The following is a 26,019-nucleotide window of genomic DNA, read 5'->3' as shown; positions in this document are numbered from 1 at the left end:
GAAACACATTTTATTCCCACACAGGAGCCTTTTTGTGCAAGGGAGTGACCTCCCAGCAGGAGAAACAGTGGTATTTGATGTCCTCTGGATGACGCACTGCCCATCAGAGTGCTCCAAAATACCCTTCAAACACGACTGCACTGAGGGCAATGGTGCGGGGCAGAGATAAGAGAGGATTCCATCTCATCCTGGACTGAGCCTGGAGCAATTCAGGAGACAAAATATTTCCATTTCCAACCAAGGAATCTTGCAGCAAAGACCACAACCCTCAGGCAAAGCCAGTGCTACAGATGTGAGCCATGGTAGGTGACCCTTTCTCCATGAGTCTGGGATTCACATCAGACCACAAGACTGGTCTGTGGTTGTGCAAGGCCCTCTCTGCCATTAGACATCTGCCCACCATCACAAGCACCGCGATGACAAACCCATGGCATCAGACTTTATGCCAGCTGATTTGAACCCCCAGCATGGGGTGCTCTTCAGCACTGGCTGCTGGCAGCCCCAGGTCTCCAAAGGTCTCAGAGAGTTAGAAAGCAGACAGCAATGAAAGATAAACCACAGGAGGGTTTGTCCTTAGAGAAAACCTGGAGCCCTGAAAAATCAAGAAGAGGTGGATCAGCCATGCTGGCAATAGTAGCACGGATGCTTTCCAGGTGTTTTGTCTGCCACTTCATCCTCCAGAGCAGAACACATCGCAGGTTGTTGCCGAAAATGCATCTTGGTGCACAGCAACTGTTGCCTGTGGGGTGCGGACACCATGGCAGGCACATCCCCCAGGACATAGCACCCTCACCCTTTGCTGCAGCTTCACCCAGGCTGTCATGGAGTGAGTGCTTTCCAGCTTCTCAGAGCAAAACGCCTTTTGATGGGACCAGCCAGCAGGTCCACTGGGTGCTGCAGCCAAGACTTGAGCTTCTGGAGGCTTTGCAGAAATGCCTCTTGTTTGCAGAGCTGGGCCCAGCTGCTCTGGAGAACAGTGGCTGGAAATGATTCTGAGTTGGTTGTGCTTTTCAACAGCAGTGACAAAATGCCCTGTAACATGCCCTGAAATGGTCATGCTGGGAAACCTTGTCTCCAAGATTTAGAGCATTGTGCTGGCCCCTCTGGCTTCCTTTTCCTTGACTGCCAAACTTACGCAGCGATCTGATCTACACAGGACCTAAATACCAAATGGACACAGCCTTTTCCCTACTCCACAAGGTGACTCAGTCCCTCCTGGTACGTAGTCCTTCTCCATTGGGATGGGTCCACTGGGCAGGTGGTTTCTTGACTCTACCCAAACTAGCAGCAGGCTCCCTTCCTCCAGTAAACACCCACAGGTCCTCGGGATGGCCCTATGCTAATGCCTCCAGGTTCAGCATCAGGGAAGCAATGCCTGTACTTGCTACACACATAGAATCATTAGGTTAGAGATCATCAACTCCAACCATACCTGTCCACTACTAAATCATGTCCCCAAGCACCTCATCTACGTACCTTTTAAACACCCCCAGGGATGGGGACTCAACCACCTCCCTGGGCAGCCTCTGCCAGGGCCTGAGAACCCTTTCGGTGGAGAAATAGTTCCTGATGTCCAATCTAAACTTTTCCTGATGCAGCTTGAGGCCATTCCCCCTTGTCCTATCACCCATGACTTAGGAGAAGAGACCAGCATCCATGTCTCTGCAACCTCCTTTTAGGTAGTTGTAGAGAGCAATAATGTCTCCCCTCAGCCTCCTCTTCTCCAGGCTAAACAACCCCAGGTCCCTCAGCCCCTCCTTGTAAGACTGGAGAACATCTCCAGCCCCTTCACCAGCTTCGTTGCTCCTCTCCAGATGCACTTCAGGACATCGATATCTTTCTTGTAGTGAGGGGCCAAGGCAGAAAGCTTGGAGCACAGGCTTGCAACTGTTGTCCCTGCTGATTTAAAAATCTCAGTCCAGGTCCTCAGTTTGTTCCACAGCACTGATAAAACCCAGCTGAGACAGATGGGGAGGCTTCAGGAGCAGAGCAAGTGCTCAGGAACTGTAACAACCTCACATTCAGCTTCAGCCAAAACACGGCTCCCTAACACACATCTCCAACACCTGTGCTGCACTCAACTGCTCAGCCTTTGCTGGACAACCTCTTGCACCTTAGGTCTTCTCCTGCACTGCCTGACCCTGTCACAAGGGTTTTCATTGCACCATGAGGCTCAACAATCGGTATCTCAACAGCAGAGCCTCAGGGAGGGAAGCGAGGAAGAGGAGGCTGCTGTTCCAGCCCATTTCTGAAAGGAAAACAACCATGTGGGTTCAGAGCATCTGAACTTGGAGCAACACACGTACATTGCCATGTTTTGATACAGGTTGGCTCAATGCTCCCCAGACATGGAACATGGGTCTTCTGCAGTCATTTTCCTGAGCCCTTGCTTTGAATTAACAGTGCTTTTCAGATCAGATTGAAAATACTGACATCTATCATAGAAGGAGTCGCTCCCAAAGCTCCTGTCTCTTTTTTCCAAACAAGCCAAAGCAGCAAAGGGTTATTAACCAGGGAGAAAACGAGGACGGGGAGGGAATGTGCTGTTCGTTGATAGGAATTGCACTAATGAACATTATAAAAATTAAAACCAGAAAAACCTCCATGACAGCTTCAACCCTAGAAAAGTTGTAGTCAGACCCCAAAGTGAAACAGCTGAGAGAAGAAAGGGCCAAGTTCACTGTGGCTCCTGTACCTCATAGCACCAGGGACCATGTACCAAACCTCTCATCTCCAGCACCAGATAGCTTGATTAAAGTGGAGTCTGACATTAGGCTCATCCCAGAGGTGCCCTGAGCTCCTTAGCTAACCTTGAGGATGATTTCAGTCAAACATAAGGCAGTTGTGTTGGAAAGATCTTTTATGTGATGGCCAGTTGATGGCTTTGCCAAACATGAGCCACCAAGAGCATCACTGCAGGCATCAGTCCCTGTCGTCATAGAATCACAGAATGGTTTGGGTTGGGAGGGATCCTTCCAGCTCATCCAGTCCAATCTCCCTGCAGGAGCAGGGACATCTTCAACTGGATCAGGTTGCTCAGAGCCCCATCCAACCTGGCCTTGAATGTTTCCAGGGTTGGGGCCTCCACTGCCTCCCTGGGCAACCTGTGCCAGGGCCTCACCACCCTCAGCATAAAACATTTCTCACTTATATCCAGTCTAAGACTCCCCTTTCCTAGTTTAAAACCATTACTCTTTGTCCTGTCACAATAGGCCTTGCTAAAAGTCTATCCCCAGCTTTCCTGGAGCTCCTTTCAGTACTGAAAGCTGCTCTAAGGTCTCCCCACAGCCTTCTCTTCTCCAGACTGAACAAACCCAACTCTCCCAGCCTGTCCTCATACGGGAGGTTCTCCAGGCCTCAGATCATCTCCGTGGCCTCCTCTGGACTCACTCCAACAGCTCCGTGTCCTTCCTGTGCTGAGGTCTCCAGAACTGGATGCTCAGCTCCAGGTAGGGTGTCACCTGAGCGGAAGGGCAGAATCTCCTCCCTTCAACCTGCTGGCCATGCCTCTTTTGATGCAGCAAGTCTTCTCCTTCAGCATTTCCCAGCATCACTCCTTGGAGATGTGTAGCCATGGTGCCTTACTCCTGCTCGTAGCTCGCTAATCCATGGAGAGGAAGAGGAGGTGTGACACCAGTATGCTCAGGCCTTGCTGTTGTAAGGGATTCTAACTCTCATGGCCTTGCAAGTAGCTTTCAGGTTTGCTTGAATTGTTGGCTTTGGTTCCCTCAGCTGCTGAAGGCACTCTGCTTTCCCAGGACCAGGTCCAACAAAGCACTTAAGCATGCGCCCATCTCCAGGTTAGGAGTGCTCTGTGGAGATCGGTGCTTCAGCAAATTGCACTTTCCTGGATTTGGGCCACGATAATGGCACAGCCACAGCCAAAGCCATACCTCAACAGGACCCCACAGGGCCACCTCACCAGGAAAAACAGCAAACCTGTACTGAATAGCAACCTGTTCTAGGTGTTTAAAAACAAGCAAACCTACTCTCTTCTACAAAATAACAGACATCCTGGGGGGGGGGGGAAAAAAAACAGAGCACAAACTGTACCCTCACCCATCCCCTACCAAGCACCAGCTCAGGGTGAGAAGAAGGAGGTCAAGTCCAAAGAGAGTCACATTTTATGCCAAATAAACCTGGTGGTGACAGGTACATTCACTGCAGGGAGCCCCCAGGCTCCCAGAGCTGCGCCGGGCTCAACAGGAGCTGGGGACTGGACTCCAGCGGGACACAGGCTCTAAATTAGGAATGAAAACATTCCCCTCCTTCTCAGCCGAAGGATAGGCTCAAAGTGAGCCCTTGTCTGGGACAGCCAGCCGGCGAAGCGAGGTGACGATGACAGCTCCACCAGAGTCCAAAATACACTCACAACTTGTTTGGAATGACTTTATGCAGGGCTTTTAAAAAACGCTTAAAAATTTCCATCCAAGCCAGCTGTGGAGCCGCGGGTGGACCCTGGGCTTTGCTTCTACGCCGGCAGCACGGGGCTGTTGATCTGAATTTCTTCCCTTAGGTGGTGAAAAAGAGAGAAATCTCAAGGAGGACAGAGCTCTGAAGAGCAAGGGGGATAACTTAGTTGGTGGGTTTGAGTGATGACTGCACCGTATCCGCACCAGCAGCTGTAGGTGGTGGCAAGGCTCCTTCCCAGCCCCCGGCCCAGCCCGAGGGTGCCGGGACCCCACAGCTCCATCAGCCTTAGCCAAACACACAAGGTAATTTGCTCCACAAGCACTGCAGTGCAGCCCCCGCCAGTGTTGAAAGCTCCTGCTCGTGGCTCAAATCAACGCAGCTGCATTACAAACAAACCTGTAGGAGGGAGAGGGAAAGAAAGGATCCCTTGAGGAATCTGCAAGCACTGGAGGAGCTAAAAATAAACCCTGACAACAAGTCAATCTAGAAACAGAAAGCTAAAATCCCTAAGAATAGAAGGTTGCCAGCCAGAGGAGGGAGATGCCTGGCACCTCATGGGCTCCAGCAGAGAGTAGGGGCACAAGGACCCCCATGCACGCCGCTGTGGACCAAGGGGACATCGACACCTCTGAACCAATGGTGGGCGACCTCCAACCGAGTCCATCTCTTCTTGCTTAGGGAAACATGGCACTGAGGTTCCTTGCTGCTTCTCCTCTTCATGTTTCCAAACCTCTTGAGACAGGGCAGTCAGCTCCAATGAACCAACGTGCTCACACCAAATTCCCCTGTCTGTGCTCCTCTCCCTTCCAAGCTCCAGAAGCGAAGCCAAATCTGTCCTTCCTAGTGCTGGTTGCCATCTTTCCCACATTTCCCAGATGAGATCAGTCCCATCTCAGGACTCATTTCAGTAGCTATCAGTGCTCAGCTCTGCTATTTGCCCCCTTCAGGCCCCACTAAAGAAACCTCTTCCACCCCTCTGAACGTGTATCATCACAGACAGAGCCCTCAGAGAGCTGGCCATGGTGATCTCACAGCTGTAAGGCAACAGAAACATTCTTGGGAAGTGTATGTTGCCTCTGGATGGCAACTCACTTGCAATGTGGACCTCAAACATGAATTTCAGGACTTCACAAGACCAGAAAAATCCAGCCTGGATTTGACTGCAGTGGATGAGAAGGGTGGAAGAGTCCTGGCTTTATCCACCAGGCACATGCGACATTCCAGCTCACTGGAAGGTCTCAGTGCAAAGCAGAAACCTGCTGTTGTCTTCTGCGTCCCCAGTGCCTGCAGGGGAGAACGTAACCCCAGGGGCAACTGGGAGAAGCCTCATCCTCATGGCACCACTACCCACCATGCTGCCAGCTATGATGGAGGGGATCAATCCACGGCCAAGCAGAGCTGGGCTGCTTGCACCCATCTGTCCCAGGACAAACATCCTCTGACTATCCCTGGGCTAACCATGGCACCACAACCTGGGCTGAGCTGGAGGGACACGAAGCAAGGACAGGCCACCCGTGAGCAGGAGATGAGAGGAGGTAATCTGATGACTTGTGCTCGCCTCCTGGTCCCGGCGTCAGGCTCGGGTGACTAATGCTCCAGGAAGGGGATGCTGCTCTCCTGCAACGATACACACTGCTAATCCCGAGGGTTTATCTGTCACTTCCGTGCTGGCTGCGGGAGCCAGCACCATCCTGCCCAGCTCCCGCAGGAATCACATGGTCTCTGGCTCCCACTGAGCTCTGTGCCCTGCATGCCTCTCCACTACCCTATCCCCCATCCCAGATCCTCCTTCCTCCCTCCTTTGCAAGAAAGCCTCTAGGAGGAAAAGAGACTGTTGATGGGATGTCTGTTTAAATAAAATGAGCTGGAAATGCGTGGGAGCCTCATCAGGCAGCGCTTATGCCTCTCCTGCCTAAAAGTTAATTGCCTGAGTGGGGAGGGGAGAATAAGGCTCCAGAGTGGTGATGCAGACACAGGGCACCCTGCTGTGACAGCAAGGAACCGCGGCAGCACGGGAGTCCCTGGCTTGGGCAAAGCTCTCAGCCCTCCCAAGAGCCTCCCCACCCTGCAGCTCCATCCAGGGATTCCTGCATCCCCCACCTCCATCGGCGAGCAGGGACCAGCCGCTCAGCTTGACCATGCAGCACCTCAACTCGGTCTCTAGAGCAAGAGTCCCGGTCAAGCCAAAGGGATGCCCCTAGGGACACAGCCCCCAGCCCATGGGTCCCCTCCATGTCACCCCTGGCCATATCTTTGGGTAGCCCCGTGGGTAGATAACCTGCTGCCGGTGGCAGCCTCCGCTGCGCAAGTGGTGGGGCATGCGGCTCAGCCATAACCCTGCTCTCCAGCTCAGGAATGTCCAAATAAATACAGAAATACATAAAAAGGCCATAAATAAGGTTACTTGAGATGGCAGTTTGTCTCCTGCCTGGCCAGGACCCCCTCTCCCCTGCTGCTGTTTGCCTTGGCAGATGACAGCTGGGTAATTTGTTTCCATTGCAATGAAGTCCTAATTAACTGGAATAAACTTTTTACACTAAGTGTGTTTGTTTAACAAACTGGCTCTTTCAGAGCCTCACCGAGACCTGATTGATGCATTTGAGGGGAGTGGAAACATGCTGGGTGCTTGGACATTAAAGCTGCAGTGTCTGAGCAGGCCAGGCCTGAAAGGGCTCTCTCTGTGTTTGGGAAATCAAAAATGACACCTCTGATGTCTGGGCTGGGACAGGATTTCAGCATGGACTTTGTGTACATATATTTAGGGTTTCATATTCTATGTGGTTGACACCCCCTTCAGCATCTCCCCCTGCTCGGGAGACCAGGGTTTTGTGACTGAGAGATTCCCTAGGACCATGTTCAGCACCAGTGGGAGGTGGTGGGACCCACCATGCTGAACTCACTGACGACTGGGAAGAAGCGTGCCAGGATACACGCGATTCCTCCTGGTGAGAGCACTGATGGCTCCAGCCAGCCATCAAAATCCCAAAGATGGGACTCCATGGGATGCTCTCAGTGAAGGAGGATCAATGCCTTCAGCGGAAGCTGTGCTGCCTCCTTCTCTGCTTCAGAGATTGGCTTCATTGTTTGGGAAGCCAGTACTTAGCAGTAGCAAACCCAAGATGGTTAGACACCAGTCTGAGATAATAGAATCATAGAATCATAGAACCACAGAATGATTTGGGTTGGAAGGGACCTCAAAGCCCATACAGTTCCACCTCCTGCCATGGGCAGGGACACCTCCTACTGGATCAGGAGGCTCAGAGCCTCATAAAACCTGGCCTTGAACACCTCCAGATATGGGGCAGCCACCACTGCTCTGGGCAACCCGGGCCAGGGCCTCACCATCCTGATCATGAAGATTTGCTTCCTAATGTCTAGTCTGAATCTTGCCCCTTCCAACTTAAAGCCATTCCCCCTCATCCTATCATCCCCCCCTCCCTATGGGGAGGGACTTATTAAAAAGTCCCTCCCCAGCTTTCCTGGAGCCCCTTTCAGCACTGGAAGCTGCTCTAAGGTCTCCCCAGAGCCTTCTTTTCCCTAGGCTGAACAACCCTCAACTCTATCAGTTTGTTATCATAGCAGAAATGCTCTAGCCCTCGGATCATCTTTGTGGCCTCCTCTGGACCTGTTCCAACAGTTTCATATCCTTCTTACGATGAAGATTCCAGAACTGGACACAATACTCCAGGTAGGAGATGGTTAGAAACCAATTTGAGATGCCTTGAAACCAGTTTCTGAACCTGGTTTCTGGTTCAAAACAGAGCTTCCAGAAACACTCGCCAGCTGGGAGGAAACAGAGGGAGGTAGAAGGTCAATAAAAGCTGAGAACCAGAATCCTCCTCTTTCTCAGAGTCATCCAGTTGGTCTGGAAACAGCAAAGCTGAGCAGCCACATTGCAGAATTGGGATCCAGGATGACAGGGCTTGACAACCTGGCCCTGACACAGGTGGCCAAGACACTGTGTGCAGGCCAAGGGGCTTACTGGAAACATCTGGGAACACAGGAAACATCTGGAGATATTTAAGACCAGGTTGGATGGGGTTTGGAGCATCCTGACCAACGGGAGGTGTCCTTGCCCATGGCAGGGGCGTGGAACTGCATAGTCTTTAAGGTCCCTTCCAATCCAAACCTCTTGCCAAGAGCTGAAGGACCCTCAGGACAAGCACTGCAAAGATCACACATCTGCTAGATGGTGGCCTAGAAACCAGGACAAAACCTTTGATTAAAATAGGAAAAAAATAGGAGCACAACACAAAAAAAGATGTCCAAAGCCGCTGGCATTGGTGCCGCACAGGCAGGCACCAAGTGCCATCCTGCTGGCTCCAGCAGGGCTTCCAGCAGTGTGGAAAGCCAAGCCACTGCCCAGCACGGTGGTAGGGCCTGGGCCATGATGAGCCCCAAGCTGGAGCTGCATTTCAGCTGTCTAATGAGATAGCTGTATAAATAATAAGCACTTCTGGAAAACAAAGCCTCTCTGACATCTGAGGGGGAGAATGAATGCAGCTGAGCTTTCCCTCCCTGGGTGCTTTTGCCTTCCTACCTCATACCGCAAAGAAAAAAGTTTAATGGCCCCTGCTTGAGCAATGTCAGCTCCAGAGGTTTTCATGAGGCAATCAAGCTTTTTGGAAGGCTTGGTTCTTCTATTCTGAAACATAAAAATGGGATTTTGTGGGCCCTAGGGTTTCTTTTGCCTCTTCTCCAGCCCATTCCCTCAAAGTGCTGCATGCATTTCCAGTTATGGGGAGGCAGGACAATGGTTTCTTGTGGCTGAAGGTTTAGGAGGTCTCTCACAATCACCAGCAAAATGCCCCAAATCCTCTCCAAAGTCAGCCTCCCCATGCTGTCCACAGCTTGATTCAGTCAAGACTTTAATTAGGTATAAATACCATTATGCAGTGTTTCTTCGATAACTGTTACAGGCTCATTCCACCTTCAACAGCATCTTTTGGACATGTTGGAAGCCACCAGTGGCAAGGCTGATGGCAGGGATCTCAGCCAGCCAACCAGGCCCCCTGTGCAGTCATGGAGAGATCAGGCACTTCTGGAGGAAGAACTCCTCTCCCCATCAGTTAGTTGGTAATGCTGGAGGTGTTGCCCTTTTACAGGATGTCCCTAGCCTGTCCCCACACCTGGCTTGGGGCAATCTGCAGTTTCACTACAGGATAGGGGATGACGTGACTGAGAGCAGCCCTGAGGAGAAGGACATGGGGTGCTGGTTGACGAAAAGCTCCACATGAGCCAGCAATGTGCGCTCACAGCCCAGAAAGCCAGGCCATTAAAAGAAGCGTGGCCGGAGGGCGAGGGAGGGGATTCCACCCCTCTCTTCCACTGTTGTGAGACCCAGGTCCAATTCAGGAATCCCCAACATAAGAAGGGTATGGAACTGTTCTATGAAGAGATAATCAAACATCTGCCCACTCTTCTCTTCCCATTGCACACCTCCTGGAGTCACCACGCTGCTCTGAACCCTCTCTTTGGCAATGCCAGAAACCTGTGGGAAAGCTCAAGGCCCCCGCTCTCCCCTCTGTGCACACCACTTTGTCAGGATGCAGGAAAGACAACGTCTTTCCATCTATCAATGACCTCAGATGTCCTGTTCCCTAAACAAATTAGCACTATCTCCAGGTCTCCCCGTAGTCTGCTCAGCGCAGCCCAAGAAAATCAGTACACTCAGCTTGATTATCCCTCCCAGAGCAAAGAGCCAGAGGAAAAACAATGACACTGCAACTCGTAGAGCCCTGGCTGATTGCTCTCAAGGTACTACTGCCATTTCCACCACCACCAGCAATCTCTGTCCCTGTGGAGCTCTAGAGCAGCTCAAGCTCTAGAGCCACCACCTGCAGTACATGCTGGACTTTGGACATGGTCCCTTGTCAGAGCAAGGCAGGAGATAACTGTGCTCGAGACAAGAGGAAGTTGGGAAGACTGTGGTTCAGTTTGTAAGGACATTATAAACAGCAGGTCTATCCCAGGAGATGGTGCCTGCCAGTGGGCTCAGGAATGACAACAATGTTCTTCCAGAGAACATGGGAGCACAGGGCAACCTCTGTTGCTGCCACCCAGCACAGCATTCCAAGAGCGGCCAGGCTGGCTATGGGGAGGGTGGTCTGAGGCATGGAGAAGCTTTGGCAGTGAATGCAGGATGACGCACATGCTGATGGCTCCATGGTCCAGCTGTCTACCTGGCACTGCAGCTGGAAGCACACAGAGAAAAATATGAGGAGTGTGTGCTTGAATAAAAAGCCAAACTGAGAGGTCTGAGGGACCTGGGGCTGTTCAGCCTGGAGAAAAGGAGGCTGAGGGGAGACCTTATCACTGCCTGAAAGGAGGTTGGAGCAAAGTGGGTGTTGGTCTCTCTTCCCAAATGACAGGCGACAGGATGAGAGGAAATATCCTCAAGTTGCACCAGGGCAGGTTCGGATTGAACGTTAGGAAACATTTCTTCACAAAAGGGTTCTCGGGTCCTGGCAGAGGCTGCCTAGGGAGGTGGTGGAGTCCCCATCCCTGGAGCGGTTTAACAGACAGGCAGACGAGGTGCTCAGGGATCTGGTTCAGTAGTGGACAGGTGCGGTTGGACTCAATGATCTCAAAGGTATTTTATAACCAAGTGATTCTATGATTCTATGATCTATGGTTGCTCCAGAAAAAAGCATCAGAGATCTTGCTCATGCGATGCTGGTGGGGAAGGCAGTAAGCTCTGGAGACAATGCGAGGCAGTGAGGCTGAGAAAGGAGCGTGAGGACTGGGGAATTTTCACTCACGAGCAGAAACTTAACGCACTCAATGCTACTGAAACCTGCTCCAATGGTTTATGTGCTCTGAAGTCTCTGTGTAGGAGGGGCAGCAGGGAATGAAGAGGAGGCCACTCTATACTTACAGCACATGCAATTAGGTTTTTTTTCTTTAGAATTACAGATATTTTAGCAGTCAGTGCTTGAGGAAATACAGTTTTACCTTCTCACCAGGGACTAGGAATCATAGAATCACAGAAATGCTTGGTTGGAAAAGACCTTTGAGATGATTGAGTCCAATTGTACCTGTCCACTACTGAACCAGATCCCTGAGCAGCTCATCTACCCGGCTTTTAAACACCTCCAGGGATGGGGACTCCATAACCTCCCTGGGCAGCCTCTGCCAGTGCCGGAGAACCTTTTCTGTGAAGAATTTTTTCCTGATGAGTAATCTGAACCTATCCTGGTGCAGCTTAAGGGAGTTACCATCCCTGTCACCGATTCTCGCCAACTGTAGAAGAGGCACAGCACCTCATACCTGAGCCACCACAGGACTGCAGGAGCTCAACTGTAAATATATGGTCTCAGTGGACAGAAAGAAATAATGTGTGATGAAGGGCTTGGGGTTGCAAGTCACACACTGGAAGACTCATGGAGCTTGCAGTAAAACAGCACATGCCTTTCTAAATGCCATTGTTGATAACTTTGCAATGCAGAAGTTAATGCATGGCAGGCGACAAAAGGTTGAGTCCTTGCTGGCTGCCCAGAGAGCAGCAGCCCCACAAAGCACCAGGAAGATGGGCGCAGGCAGCGTTGTGCACCCTCAGTGCTGCAGAACAGCCATTGTCACAGCCCAGGAGAGGGGATACAACTGGCTGTTGCTAAAGAGTTTGAAAAAGTAGAGGGAGAAAGTAAGAGTTCCTTAAGGGGAGTTCACAGAATGTCTATAAAGTCCTAATTTTATCATTTAGAAAATGAGCAACTTGCTTAAAAAGGCGCAACTCGCCTCCTTGTGAAACGAAGGCTCTGAGTGGAAATGGGATACAGAGTAAAGGGGGGTCATTTGCAAACGACAAATTACAATGTTTAGGAAATTGATAAGGGAAACTAAAGAAGGTGAAAATGCTTTGGCTGGACATACAAAATCTGTTATTTGGAGCCCAACAAATCCTAGCAATAGGTTCCTCTGTAAGCAGCAATAGGACCTTTCTGAAGCAGAAACTGTAGGACTGCTCAGAATGGTGCAGAAAAAAAGACAATATGTTCAATAAACACTTATTCAGTGTTCAGGGGAAAAGGAGAGGAAAGTACTTCCTAGGCGAGATGAAGCTTTTCTAAACCATTAGCATCCTTATCTACCTCTAAGGTGGCCAAATGGCACCGAGCAGCCTGCACAGCTAATGAGGACCCAAAGCCAGCAGACCTGGCTGGGCTCTGCTGCGGGGTTTGAGCAAACCTTGGGCTGTCCCATCCAGATGGCAAACGGCTCCTTCCCAGCAACATTCACACCCAGCAGTGGAGATGACCTAGTTAACTCTGAATCGGTCAGCCTGACAGAAGACCCAGAGGCCAGGGCTCATCTGGAATTAAGTTAACAAATCATTAAAGGATGTAAGTTATAATTAAAGTCAGTTGGTGTCTCTTTCTGGAAAAGAGATCTCGTCAGATGAGTCCAATGTCACACGTTAGCAAACACGGGCTGAGCTGAAAAAGGCACCATATACATTACAGCTGTGCACGCAGAGCACTAAGTGCTTCTTGACACTCTGATTTTAGAAGATAGTGCTACACACCAGCAATAAAGCACATTAAAGAGATTAAGAGCTGGCTGACAGGTCTCAAATAGGAGTTGTCAATGGGGAATCGCTAGCGAGGCTCCACTAGGAGCACGCTAGTCGATATTTTCATCAATGATCGAGAAGAAAATACAAAATCCTTGCTCAAAAAAATTAGCAGATGACAGGAAGATTGATGTAATGGTAAATATTGATGAGGAGAGAGGGAAATGTGGGTTGCTTGGTAATGCTGAGCCCATTCAAACACTGTAAATGTTACTGCAGCCCAGTGCAGAGCGACGCACCTACAGAGAAGGGTTTCAGGCTGTATTTATGAACAGGGACTGTATCTCAGACAAGAGAGAGCCTCCAGAAAGGCTCAAGGGTCACCACGGGTGACCAACCCAACACAAGGCCCCAGTGTGATGCTGCAATGAAAAGAGCTGAGGCAGTTCTGGGGGGAGAGGAGAATTTCACAAATTGCACTGCTGAGACCAGCACAGAAACATGCCTGCAATTGAGGTGCTCACGTTTAAAAGAGGACACTAAAAAAGCAGAGAGGCTGGATGGATGAGTCACAAAACTGAGAGGTGGGGAAAATATCCTGTTGCAAAAGATTTGAGATATTCAGTTTATTGACAAAAATCCTGCCCCTCTCCCCCGAAACCAAAGCAGTGCCAACCGCTCATATCCAGTGAGATAAGGAATCCACATAGAGCCAGGGATGGGGAGCTGAAGCCCAACGAGTTCAAACGAGTTTTTGGTCAGGATTAGATGCCTTACGGAGATGCTCAAGTTTAGTTACCCCTTGGAGGGCAACCACAGCTTCTTCAGCTCATAGAGTGAGCTCATACATCCCTACAGCACACAGGAGGCCAAACGGCGTGATCTGACAGTCCCTTTCATCCCTAAACCCCACACAAGTGAATCCCAGAGGATAACTGGGGCTCCGAGGCTAACCCCGGCCACACACCACGCTGAAGACGGGAGACTCAGGAGACAGCAACAGCCTTGGAGCAATGAGGAGCTGGGGAGGTACCGAGCTGCAAAGACGGGTGCTTACTCCTTGAAGAAGAGGTTCAGAGCTGGAAATCCTGCTAGCAGTGAGGAGTCCCTGCAAGCTCTTGTGCCAGAAGCAGAGCGTGTGGGAAATTACTTCTCAAAATGCTTGGAGAAACACCAGCAGGGAGTGCTGGCTGAGAAGCTCAGGAAGCACCTCACCCCACTTCTCCGTCTTGGTACCCAACTACAGGAGCCATGGCTGTTGTGGGTGGGAGCGTTGCCTCCCATGCCAAAAGCATCTCTGCGTTGACTCACTGCAGCAAACGCTTTGCTCTCCTGCTAAGGGGATAATGCAGCCTTGGTTATTTTATTAAAAAATGCCCATCTTCCTACGCTCAGTTCCCTTGCCATGATTAATGCAGAGCATAGCAAATGCGTAAGGGCTGCAGCTGGTGCATAGGTGGCTTCTGTGCCAGTCTTGGCTCTGAGCTGGCAGCATCATCCTCCCATCCCATAAGATGGGAAGGCAGCCCCAAGCTCAGACTGCAGGCACAGGCAGAGGCCTTTTCAATGCCTCCACCAAAGCACCGGGGACCTCCAGCAACCAGACACCAAGCGGCTGTGCCCACTCATCTGCCTGGTTTCAGAAGCAGCAAGGAGAGGGACCCCATGGTCAGTGTGGGCATCTTCTCCTGTCCAGAGGCACCACAGAGGGTCATGTTCTGAGGACTAGCCCCAACCCTGGTTGGGGCTCCGTAGGGACAGAAGCCCACTGAGATCTACAGATAAAGTGCCTGGTTCACGGGAGCACGCAACCTTCAGTTGAGACAAAAGGATGCACAATATAAAGACGAGCCCTTGTGTGGCAGAGCTGGAGACAGGAAATCAGAGCCAGGCACTTTTTTAATTGGACTGGAACTGAAATTACAGGGGAAAAAAACCCAACCCTGCTTTGGTTTAAAGAAAGCGGCTGGGGGGATAGAGGAAAAAAGCCCTTCAAGTTTCTATGACAACCGGCACAGTAAGAACCTACACTGCACCCTCACTTAACACATTAAAAGCTGCACAGAAACAACATAAACTGAAACTTTGTTCCACCACCAGGTCTGGGAAGGCTGTTCCCAGCCAGAGAGAAGTATGCTGCAAGGGGGTGGCCCAGTGGTGCCCTGGCACCCAGAGCAGCACGGGTTCAACCAACCAAAACAACTCCTCCTCCTGGGCTCAAGGGACTGCTGAAACCAAGTCGTTCCTTGCCTTGACCTCCCTCAGGCCAAGATCTCGGTAGCAAGGGTCGTGGTGCCACCCAGGGCATCTCTGTCCTCGTACATCTGGGTGCAGAGCACCGCACCAGGGTGCTCAAGCCCCATCAGGCACAGGGGCCCAGGGTGAGCACTCCCACACAACAAGCAATAAAAAGGGAAACAAATAAGAGTTCATTCATACTTAACAAACTCTGGTCTTCAGCAGGACCCATCCAGGGTCCACATTTCCTGGTGCAGCTCTCCCAGGCTGCCTGGAGAACAAGGCAGCAGCAGGACAGCCAGACTCTCAGCACGGGCCCCCGTCGCTTCCACGCACAAGGATTGGCACCAGCCTTCCCAGCTTCAAAAGCCAAGAGTGATACTGGCCTGGGCTGTCTGCCCAGACAAGGTGAACGGGCAGGGCTGTTGCCTCCTCAGTTTCTGAGCTTCAAAACCCTCTGCCAGCACTGCTCCCATCAGGGCTGTGTCTCATGCTGTCCAGAGCCACAGAGCTACAAGAAGCTGGAGCCTGTGCTCCCTGCACCACAACAAAATGTTCTTTGGGGGACAAAACCATTCCCAAGAGGCTGGAGACACAGACTGTCCTTCTGTCCCATCGCAAAGCTCTGCAGTGGCATACTTGTACCCCTCAGGGAGCTGCCAGTGCTGGAGGGGTGGCACAACCCCAGCCTCGCCACCACAGCACCCATTGCCCTCCAAAGAGCATCAGCACAAGGAGCAGCACCTCTGGCCCCCTGCGGGGCAGAATCCTCCTCCCCAGAGCAGCCAAGTCTCCAGAAGCCTTTGTCGGCTCAGGGCGTTACGGGGAGAGCCAGGGCAACCTCAGTGTACCACAGGGCAAGGGACACCTTTCCAAGGCCAGAAGGAAATCTGCAGAGCTGATCAGAGGCTGCAGCACCAGCTGGTCTCCTGCACTCTCTGCAAACATCCAAGATAACTCTCTGCCATGCCATGAGCTACATCCCACCACCCCCACTCGGTTCTGCTAACCCTCCACCGCCCATCTGCTCTCCACACCCAGACTGGCAGTTGTTGAACCACAATGCTTCTATAAAGCACCTCTCCAGGATTCCCTTCCTTTCCCAGCAGTCTGAGAGGCTCAAAGCCCCTCCACTTGCCTGCAACTCAGGCTCAAGAATCCACTGGCCAAACCCAGGGGATATATGTTTTAAGCTTGCTCTAAAGTTTTGATGGCTCAGCCTCCGCTGCTGGGATACCCTGACCAGTGTCACAACCTTCTTTACTTAATTACATTGTCTGTGGAGGAATTAACTCCCTGATTCTGCAGAAAAGTGGCTTAGCCAGGCTTTGGGGTTGGAAGCTCAGAGGCTATCTCACAGTCCATTCTGAATGTCCCCACTCCCCTTCAGCTGCCAAACTTCACCCATCCGAGGGGCACCCACCCCAATGACTTCAACTCCTCTCTTCCACCTTCCACTACTCTGTCATCCTGCTGCTGCCAGAGACACTGAGGACAGAGCTTTATCCTTTCCTACAACTGAAGCTGGAAGTAGCCTTCTCCAAGCTTGTGAAGGTGGTTTGGGGGCAGTTTCTTACAGCACTGAGTATCATAGAAATATAGAACGGTTTGGTTTGGAAGGGACCTCAAAGTCCATCCAGTTTCAACTCCCTGCCACGGGCAGGGACGCCTCCCACTGGATCAGGTTGCTCAAAGCCCCATCCAGCCTGGCCTTCAACACCCCCAGGGATGGGGCAGCCACCACTTCTCTGGGCAACCTGGGCCAGTGCCTCCCCATTCTCTTTGAGAACAGTTTCTTTCTAATGTCTAATGTAAATCTTCCCTCTTCCAATTTAAAGCCATTAAAAGTATCCCATGGCTCCAGTACAGAAAAGTAGCCTTAGCATTGCTTCTCCCACCTCACTACTCCCCTTGGCTCATCTGCACCGCCTCTCATCCCTTCCTCTCCCTGTGCATCCTCCTCCCATTGCTTGGCACTCTGCAGGTGAACCAGAGCTACTTGTAGAGCATCCCAGCTGAATGACTGTCATCCACTGCAAAAAAAGCCAAATGTAGCAAATACGGGCGTTATTATCATTACTAGAACAATAATGTCTGAGTTAAGGAGGCAAGGAAATGAACACCCAGCTTAAGCACACATCTAGCTTATTATGATGGTCCTTAAGTCTTCCAAAGACATAAATACTGATGTCTAGATCCTTAAAACCACCCCGGTCTTACAAGATAATGATTCAGCAGTGAAACATTCACTCTCATCTAAGTGCTGCCACAGAAAGGTTTCAGTTGAAGCAATGAAGTGTTCTGCTTTAAGAGCAGGGTGACAATGAATTAGTACAGAGACATCTTGGCATAACAAAGACTGCAAGGCAAAACAAACACGACCTACAGCTTTATGTAAGGTGGTTTCAAAGGTTCCTTGTGTGTTCACATGTCTGAGGCTTAAGCACCGAAGCTGGGCAGCAGTCTTTAATCTGGAATGGAGATAGAACCTGTATAAAAGGGCTGTGGGGCTCTGCAGGAGCAAGAATGGCTCTGAGCCATCAGGTCTCTTCAGCACGGCCACATTGTCCCAAAGGACTGAGCGAGCAGATCAATGGAGAGCATTTTGTGCCGCTCCAGCAGTGGGTCTCTTGACACCTCAAAGTGCCTGGCAAATATTAACTGCTCCCGAGTGACAAGTCTCTTGACAGAGGAGCATTGCTCTCAGCAGAGGAGACAGCCTGGAGAGAGAGCACAGGCAGCTCCGGCAGCAAATCAGCGACACTTTAATTAAACCCAGGTATTTCAGCCTAAATTTCCTTAGGCCGGGGGGAGGAGGGGGGGAGCGGGGAAAGAGGGGGCTATGGTTATTATTACTACCGAAACTTCTTTCTGGGTTTGAAGAAACTGAGTTCCAGTCGGTGCCTGACACTGAAGAGCAAACATTTGTCACTGGGAATTAGCAAGCATGCCGGCCCTTCTCGGTTTCTGTCAAGACACTTCCAACCAGCCCTGCCAGGAGAGTTATTAAGCAAAAGCCCCTGTCCCTGGAGAGTCTATTCCTGTGTCTGAGCACGGTGTCCCTGGCTCTTCACCCAGCAGGTCCCTGCTTGGGAAACTGCCTTGACAAAACAGTCCAGGACCTCCAGTCAGAAATACAGAAGGACCTTTGGAAGCCCAAATACGCTCATAACATTGCAGCTGTTGCGATGAAATCGCAGTGACAAAGCCATGATCAGCTCTGGCACTGGACCCAAGCCCTCAAGGTGTTTCTGCCCTGCTCCCTATCTGGAGATAGGGATCTGCAGATCCCAGATGGAGCGGGGCTGCAGACAGGCTTGTGATGGGGAGGTGTGTGTCCAAATTGGATCAGAAGAGAATTATTAGGTGGGGATATACCATTCTGACATCTAAACAACCTGCTTTGGAAACACAGTGCTGGGATGGCAGCTGTACCTGCTCACACAGGATAGCTGGAGCAGCCAGTGTAGGTGGAGAAGCCCATGCAGGTGTTGGCTCACTGCTGGACTAGTGGCCATTCCCAATGCACTGGGCTCTTCTCTCAGGAATTGCAGATATGGGAGCTCTCTGCATACCTAAGGTGGTCTCCAGTCCATCCAAGTCTCAGGTGACATAGAGACTGATGCTTCAGCTGTCTTGACTGAAGCAGCATCCTTGCATTTAACATGGAAAGAGGGAATGCTACCTTCTAGACACACAAGAAGCCAGGAGTCACAACTTCTGGCGTGGGCCAACTCCTGCAGGAACATCTGTAACCCAGCTCACTGAAACCCTTGGAAATGGAAGTGCCAGAACAGGCAGCAACATGGTTTCAGCTGTGGTGGCTCCATCCCAGGCCCCTCTGACTTCTCCCAGTGGAGGATCACATTCACTACACTTTCCTGGGTGCTTGTCACATGACATTTGGAGCAACTCAGGAGATCTGTACCTTAAAACTTCTTGGGTGGACTGGACCAAGGCACAAAGCCTAGGGTAAAGGCCATCAAAGGCTGGTGGGTGAAGGTAGACACCTCTCCATAGCCTTGGTGAGCACTGGACTATTCCAGACACTTAGGAAATACCCTACTGCTGGCTGAGATAGATCAATGGTAACCATAGGGTGGAGGAACATAATGACAGCATTTCCATGTCTGAAGGGAAGAGGCAACAAAGGAAAGAAAGGAGTCACTCAGGGTGACACAAGGAAACTCATCTGATGGAGTACCCGATATCCAGGGAAGAGGACACCTGATCAGAGAAAGCTTCTGAACATGGCAGGAATGGAGTAAGATTCTCTCTCAGGACAAGCCACAATAAAACCCACTGCTCAGATTTCTGGTATGTGTGTCTATCCTTTTTCTATAACCTGCACCTGCTGTGAGAGCCCAAACCCACCAACCCGACAACCGGGACCTCTGACCTGACTCCTGCAGTGTGGGGGTTTTTAGTTAGCGGGGTGAATGTTGCCTCTGATGTGCAGAAAAGCAGAGGCATGGTCAGGTTTGCTCTGCCATATCAGGGCTGGAGGGTGAGCCACCTACTGCCAGACCTCTCTCAGGTCACCAGCATCACTGCAAAGATGTGTTCATGAACCACCACGGCTCAGCTCAACTCCAGGAATCAACTGGTTCCCATATTTTGGCTGCTCGCTGCTGCCTTGGCCAGGGCTCAGGGAACACATCTGCGGAGCTGCTGCAGAAGGGCTGAGCTCTCCTGAGCCCTCAGCAGGTCCACCAGACATCTGGCAGCTGCTGGAGATCTTCTGCTGAGGAAGACCAGGTCCAGCCCTGCCAGAGGCTGAAAGCCTCCATAAGGTGCCTGGCCCAGCCTTGCAGACAGGCTGTGGTAGTGACAGCAGCTCTGCCTGTAATGACAATTGTGCCAGCAGCAGCCAGCGGATCAAAAAGCCAAATCAGATGGAGTAAGTGGTATCAGGCAACATCACAGCCAGAAACTCTGCTGGTCACAACCCCAAAACAGTCACTGAGGAATGCAAATAGGATGGGCATTAACCAACCCCATCATATTATGATTAGCCAAGTCACAGACGATATTACAAGCTGCTTGGCCAAACCATGGTGTCCCATAGGCTCGTGGCACAGAGCAGCAAGACAGTACCAGTAAGACACCCTGAATCTGTGAGACCTTCTGTGCCAGCACCCACTACTCTGACCCAGCAGCTCTGCCACTCCAGTGAGGTAGGAAGCTGATGATCCCCCTGTTCAGGCAGAGGAACATCCCTCATTGCTCTGATGAGGTGATCTGAAGGAGTAGCACTATAATTGTTTCTACCAAAATCACTCCACAGGAAAAGTGAAGAGTAAGAGCTCTTCACATATTGCCTCCAAATCTCTGACTTAAAGCCTTACAAAAGCTTCAACTGGAAGAGGGACACTAGAGATGCTTCAATTTTTTTGAAGCCTGCTTGTCGGAACCACACACTCCACAAAAGCACACAGCAGTGCTGCAATAAGGAGCAACAAAACCTTGGATGACTGTTAGGAGAGGTCACAAAAGCACAGTTCTCAGTCCTTTGCCAAATGTGCATTATTCTGTCACTGAATCCACGATGACTCCACAACCTCCTGGGATATCCCTCTGATCTCCAAGAAAGCCCCGTGGGATTAAGCAGCCTGGGAAATGCTCTGGCTGTATTTTCAGAAGTCTGTAGCTGCCAGCAATCTTGGAAACACAATGATCGTAGAATCATAGAATCGCTTGGTTGGAAAAGACCTTTAAGATCATCGAGTCCAACCACACCTATCCCCACCACTGACCCAGATGCCTGAGGACTTCATCTACCCATCTTTTAAATCCCTTGAGGGATGGAGATTCAACCACCTCCCTGGGCAGCCTCTGCCAGTGCCCGAGATGCCTTTCAGTGAAGAAATTTTTCCTAATGTCCAATCTGAACCTGCCCTGGTGCAGCCTGAGGCCATTCCCTCTCATCCTGTCACCTGCCACTTAGGCGAAGAGACCAGAACCCACCTTGCTACAACCTCCTTTCAGGCAGTTGTAGACAGTGATGAGGTCTCCCCTCAACCTCCTTTTCTCCAGGCTAAACAGCCCCAGGTTCCTCAGCCACCTCTCATAACCCTTGTTCTTCGGCCCCTTCACCAGCTCCATTCCCTTCTCTGGACGCGCTTCAGCCCCTCAATGTCCTTCTTGTAGTGAGGGGCCCAAAATTGAAACCAGGATTCAAGGTGCAGCCTCACCAGCACTGAGTGAAGGGGGATGATCACTTCCTTGGTCCTGGTGGCCTCACTGTTTCTGATAGAGGCCAAGATGCCAATGTCCTTCTTGGCCAACGGGGCCACTGCTGGCTCATATTCAGCCGGCTGTGACCAGCACCACCAAGTCCTTCTCTGCCAGGCACCACCTTGGGTCAAGCTGACAGAGGAGCTCCCTGAAATCTGACTTTTAAGAATGGTCCTAAGAGACTAACATTGAGTTTGAGAAATTTTTGGTGCCAAAAGACAGAGGAGCCAGCAGAGAACTGAAGAACACAACATGCACCCCACGCTTGTGGTCCTCATCATAAACAGCAAGGAGGCAGTTGTGACACAGTCGGCCATCCCCGGAGAGCTCTGGGCATGCCTCCTATGATACTAAGAGTGACTTGGACAAAGGATGTTGCTTCAGAGCTCCCTGCATGCTTGGGCAGTGCAGGGTTGGGCTCTACAGGAACATTAGGGAAAGCAACAAAGAAAGAGCAAGTGCAGAAGTTCAGCAAGTTTGGGAGGAGAAAGGTCCTCAACCCAGTTCCTTCTGAATCTTCCAAATCCCTCTCCTCTGACAGCCCTGCCCAGCAGAGCACTGTTCCACAACTTCAAAACCACCTCTGGCTTTTTTCACTTAACAAAAAAGCAAACACATAAAGACGTTCCTGCCCCCAGCAGAGCAGGAGCAACACAAGGGCCCACATGCAGTGTGCTCAGCACCACGATGCACAGCAGCTTGTGGTCAGGGCCAGAACTGAAGCTCTCAACATGGTTTTTAATAGAGTTTGGCCTTAATCATGGTATAAGACACATCCTTCCAGCAAAGGGACAACCTTCTCATGTTGAAGTTGCCACACTGGATGCAGCAACTGAACTGGTCTGCGGGAGAAAGCTCTGCTTGCCTTTCAACCCAGGTCTCAGAGGTTGACAGCTCTAAGTGCTCTGCTCCTGCTCGCTCGCTTACAGACTGTCACAGCCAGCTCAGAGCGCTGGCCAAAGGCACGCTCTAAGTAACCAACTGCTTCTGTTAGTGGCGTGATTTGCAGGTCCTTTGTTCTTGTTCATGAATATGGTGGCTCCAGAGAGCCTCTTCCTCTCCTTTCACCCCTGTGGCTCACTGCACTTTACAAAACACAACGGATGGAAGACGACAGGCATCAACGTCAAAGCCTGGGCTGCAGAAGACGTGCTTCATGATCAGCCCGTTGTGACACGGAATGAAACTCTTCAGCTCTCCAAGGCAGCTCGGCTGTGCAAACCTGGAGCAGAGGGAGTCAGAGTTGGGAAAGGTCACCCTTCGTGCCCCACTCGCCAGCCACTAGATCCCAGCTCTGTCCCTCAGGCTCAGTCAAGCTGTCATGGTTCCTTCTGACCTGATTTAATGATTTGCATATGCCTGAAGCCACAACGACTGACAGCCCTTCCACTGTTGTCCTCGCTTGTGTAATTGCAGCAGCTATTCCTGTACATCAAAATTTCTAATCTTAGCAAGGCACAGAGAGGCTCAGTAACATGGACCAACTGGGAATTTCCATGCAATTACTCACCACGGCTCCTGGCACTTACTTGGGCTGATAAAAGTCCTTTTTGTCTGCCGACCCCAGGCTCTGCAAGACACAAAAGGCAGATGTATTTCGTTAACCCTTTGCCAAGCATCGGTGATGAAGATGTGTGTTGAGTAAGAAAGGATACACCTCAGCTTTTTGCTGCACGGTGGGTATGTGTGGGCTAGCTAGACAGTGCAGGCAGCTCAGGACCCCCAGCACCATAGGCAGAGCCCACAGCAGCCAAGGATCATAGAATCACAGAATCATAGAATGGTTTGGGTTGGAAGAGATCTCAAAGCACATCCAGTTCCAACCCCCTGCAGTGCGCAGAGACACCTCCTACTGGATCAGGAGTCTCAAAGCCTCATAAAACCTGGCCTTGAACACCTCCGGGTATGGGGCAACCCCCATTGCTCTGGGCAACCCGGGCCAGGGCCTCACCATCCTGATCATGAAGATTTTCTTCCTGATGTCTAATCTGAATCTTGCCCCTTTCAATTTAAAGCCATTCCCCTTCATCCTATCAACCTATGACCTTATAAAAAGTCCCTCCCCAGCTTTCCTGGAACCCCTTTCAATACTGGAAGCTGCTCTAAGCTCTCCCTGGAACCTTCTCTTCTCCAGGCTTTACACTCCAGCTCTCTCAGCCTCTCCTCATAGCAGAGGTGCTCCATCCCTCAGATCATCTTTGTGGCCTCCTCTAGACCCATTCAACAGTTCCATCTCCTCCTTATGTTGGGGATTCCAGAACTGGACACAGTTCTCCAGGTGAGGTCTCACAAGAGAGAAGCAGGAGGGGGAGAATCACCTCCCTCAACCTGCTGGCTAAGCTTCTTTTGGTGGATGGGACAATAAAGAGTCAAAGCAGAGATGTGGGGATGTGCTAAGTCTGAACCCAATGTATTCAATCTCATCAGTGTCTTCCATCCCATGCAGAAGAGTGGCAACTTGTGTCAAGACGGGACCTGTGTCCTCTCAAGCCTGCCCAGCTGGAGAGAGGATGAGGTGCAGTGAGACCAAGCCTGCAGCTTGGTCTGACAGAGCAGAAGACTGAGCCCAAGACTCACAGGACCACAAAATTATTCTGCCAAGAAAAAAGACATCAAACTCCAAGCATGCGCAAGCTTGAGAGCAGAGGCAGCCTCATGCACACTCAGGTTCCCACCCATCAGCATTTTCCTGAGTGCCACCGACTCTGCTGCCAGCACGGTCTGGTACAAGTCTGATCACCGAAGCACCAGGGTCCTCAGGAGCCCCCAGGCCAGCCTCAGCCTCCCCGCAGGGACCCAGGGGGCAATGGACATCTCACAGACCTTGTGTTGGGTGCAGGGCACGGCAGGTGCCTGACACACACCGAGGGCACGCACACATCACCATGCTTTGTCCTGCCTCGCCCTGCTGTCCAGCAGAGACAGATACACCCACATCCACCCAAGTTCCTTCACCCTGCCCTGATCCAAGGCCCCAGTTTGTGACACCTGCTTGCTGAGCACAGAAGAGCCCCTGCCACCCAAGGGACGCGGAGGGGCAGGCTGTGCTGGACAGAGCAGGATGCTCATGGCAGGCGGTGTCAGCGCAGACAGACAGACTGACCCACCAAAGCTGGATGTCAGCAAAGCTGTCGTACTGCTGGAACCCCCTCCTCCTCCTCCTCTTTCTCTTGCGGATGGTCCTTACCCTTGCACCTCGCTGGATGGGGGACGGTGGGCTGCAGTCACAGGTGGCCTTGCCACTTGCCCCAGCCCAGTCCTTGTCCCCGTGCGGGCAGCAAGTGTGCACTGGAGTGCGTGCACGCTCGCAGGAAGCACGCTCAGGCTCTGGGGCTGCTGTTGTAGTTTTGCTCAGCGGTTGCCAGGCAATGGTACGTGTGAATGCCAAAGCTGCAGGGCCGAATGCTAATCAGGGGCACAGGAGCTCTCCCAGAGCTCTCCTCCAGCATGGACCAAAGCCACCGGGTGCTCCCACCCTGCAACTGAAAAGCAAGCAGGGAGAGGAGAGCCCCAGATTTTAAGTAGGCAGAGACCTGCTGTCACCAAAACATCCCCCTAAAAGGTGCTCAGGCCAAGCCAGCAAGTTTGGGCCGTGGTTTGGTGGCAACTGACCCTCCCCAGAGCACAGAGGCATTGGTCTAACATGGGCATGGGGAGGCTGCGACCAAATTAGCAGGGCAGGGTAGGTGGGTCTGGATGTAAGCTGCCCTGTTGCACATCTCCCAGGCACACATCTGAGCTGCAGCCTGGAGTGGAGCTGGGTGCGCACAAGAGGCACCCATTGGGGTGGGAAGATCTCTTCTGCTCTTCTGCTAATTGCCATGTTGGTGTGCAAAAGCTCTGAGGAAGCCCCACTGGCCAGAGACGGCTGCACCCTTTGGCTCTCCCTGCTGCTTCCACTCCTCTGACAAAACACCAGCATGAAGCTGCGGCAGAACCCCTGGTATTGGTGGCCAGACACCCAAAGGAGGTGGTCAAATGCTTGCACAGGCTGCCCTGGGAGGTGGTGGGGTCTCCAGACTTGGAAGTGTTCAAAACCCAAGTGACATAGTCCTGGGTATTAGAATAAACCCATGTACATGACCCTGCCTTGAGTGGGGGGTTGGACTGGGTGATCTCCTCAACCACACTGTGCATTCCTGAAGCAGCAGAAAAATGAGCACAGTAGTAACTACACAGACTGAATGCTCTGTGTGATGGGACCTGTCCTTCGAGCCCACAGCACGTCCAGGAACAACTCCACTCCCTCAGGTACAGAATTCTCATAAGATATTTCCTTACTTCTTTAAACTTGACATCTAAAACCCCAGGGTACCAGTTCCCAGACTACGGATCGGCTGCAACGAGGGTGATGAGCCACAACAAATCCAGTTCCATCTGACATCTGTGCTAGCAGGGATCATGCAGAAGTGCTGATATTTAAGAAGAAACCATTTGCCAACAGCTGCCCCCTCGCTGGAAGTGTTCAAGGCCAGGCTGGATGGGGTTTTGAGCAACCTGATCTAGTGGGAGATGTCCCTGCCCATGGCAGCAGGCTATATGGGCTTTGAGGTTCCTTCCATCCCAAACCAGTCTGTGATTCTATAATTAAAACATTGATGCCCTAAGAGATCAGAGAG

General features: G+C 51.5%; 1 protein-coding gene across 1 annotated transcript in view; it reads right to left on the bottom strand.

The window, feature by feature from the left end:
* Positions 1–26,019, bottom strand: part of LOC104068212 (ankyrin repeat and fibronectin type-III domain-containing protein 1) — a 207,353-nt gene that overhangs the window by 55,910 nt on the left and 125,424 nt on the right. The window contains exon 4 of the mRNA XM_054080894.1: positions 22,930–22,970. Within this exon, the coding sequence (XP_053936869.1) occupies positions 22,930–22,970 (41 nt within the window). The remainder of the gene's footprint in view (positions 1–22,929; positions 22,971–26,019) is intronic.

Source organism: Cuculus canorus, chromosome 15, assembly GCF_017976375.1.
Source record: "Cuculus canorus isolate bCucCan1 chromosome 15, bCucCan1.pri, whole genome shotgun sequence".
NCBI lineage: Eukaryota > Metazoa > Chordata > Aves > Cuculiformes > Cuculidae > Cuculus > Cuculus canorus.
Note: the sequence above shows the minus strand (reverse complement) of the source record. Positions and strands in the feature narration are given on the sequence as shown.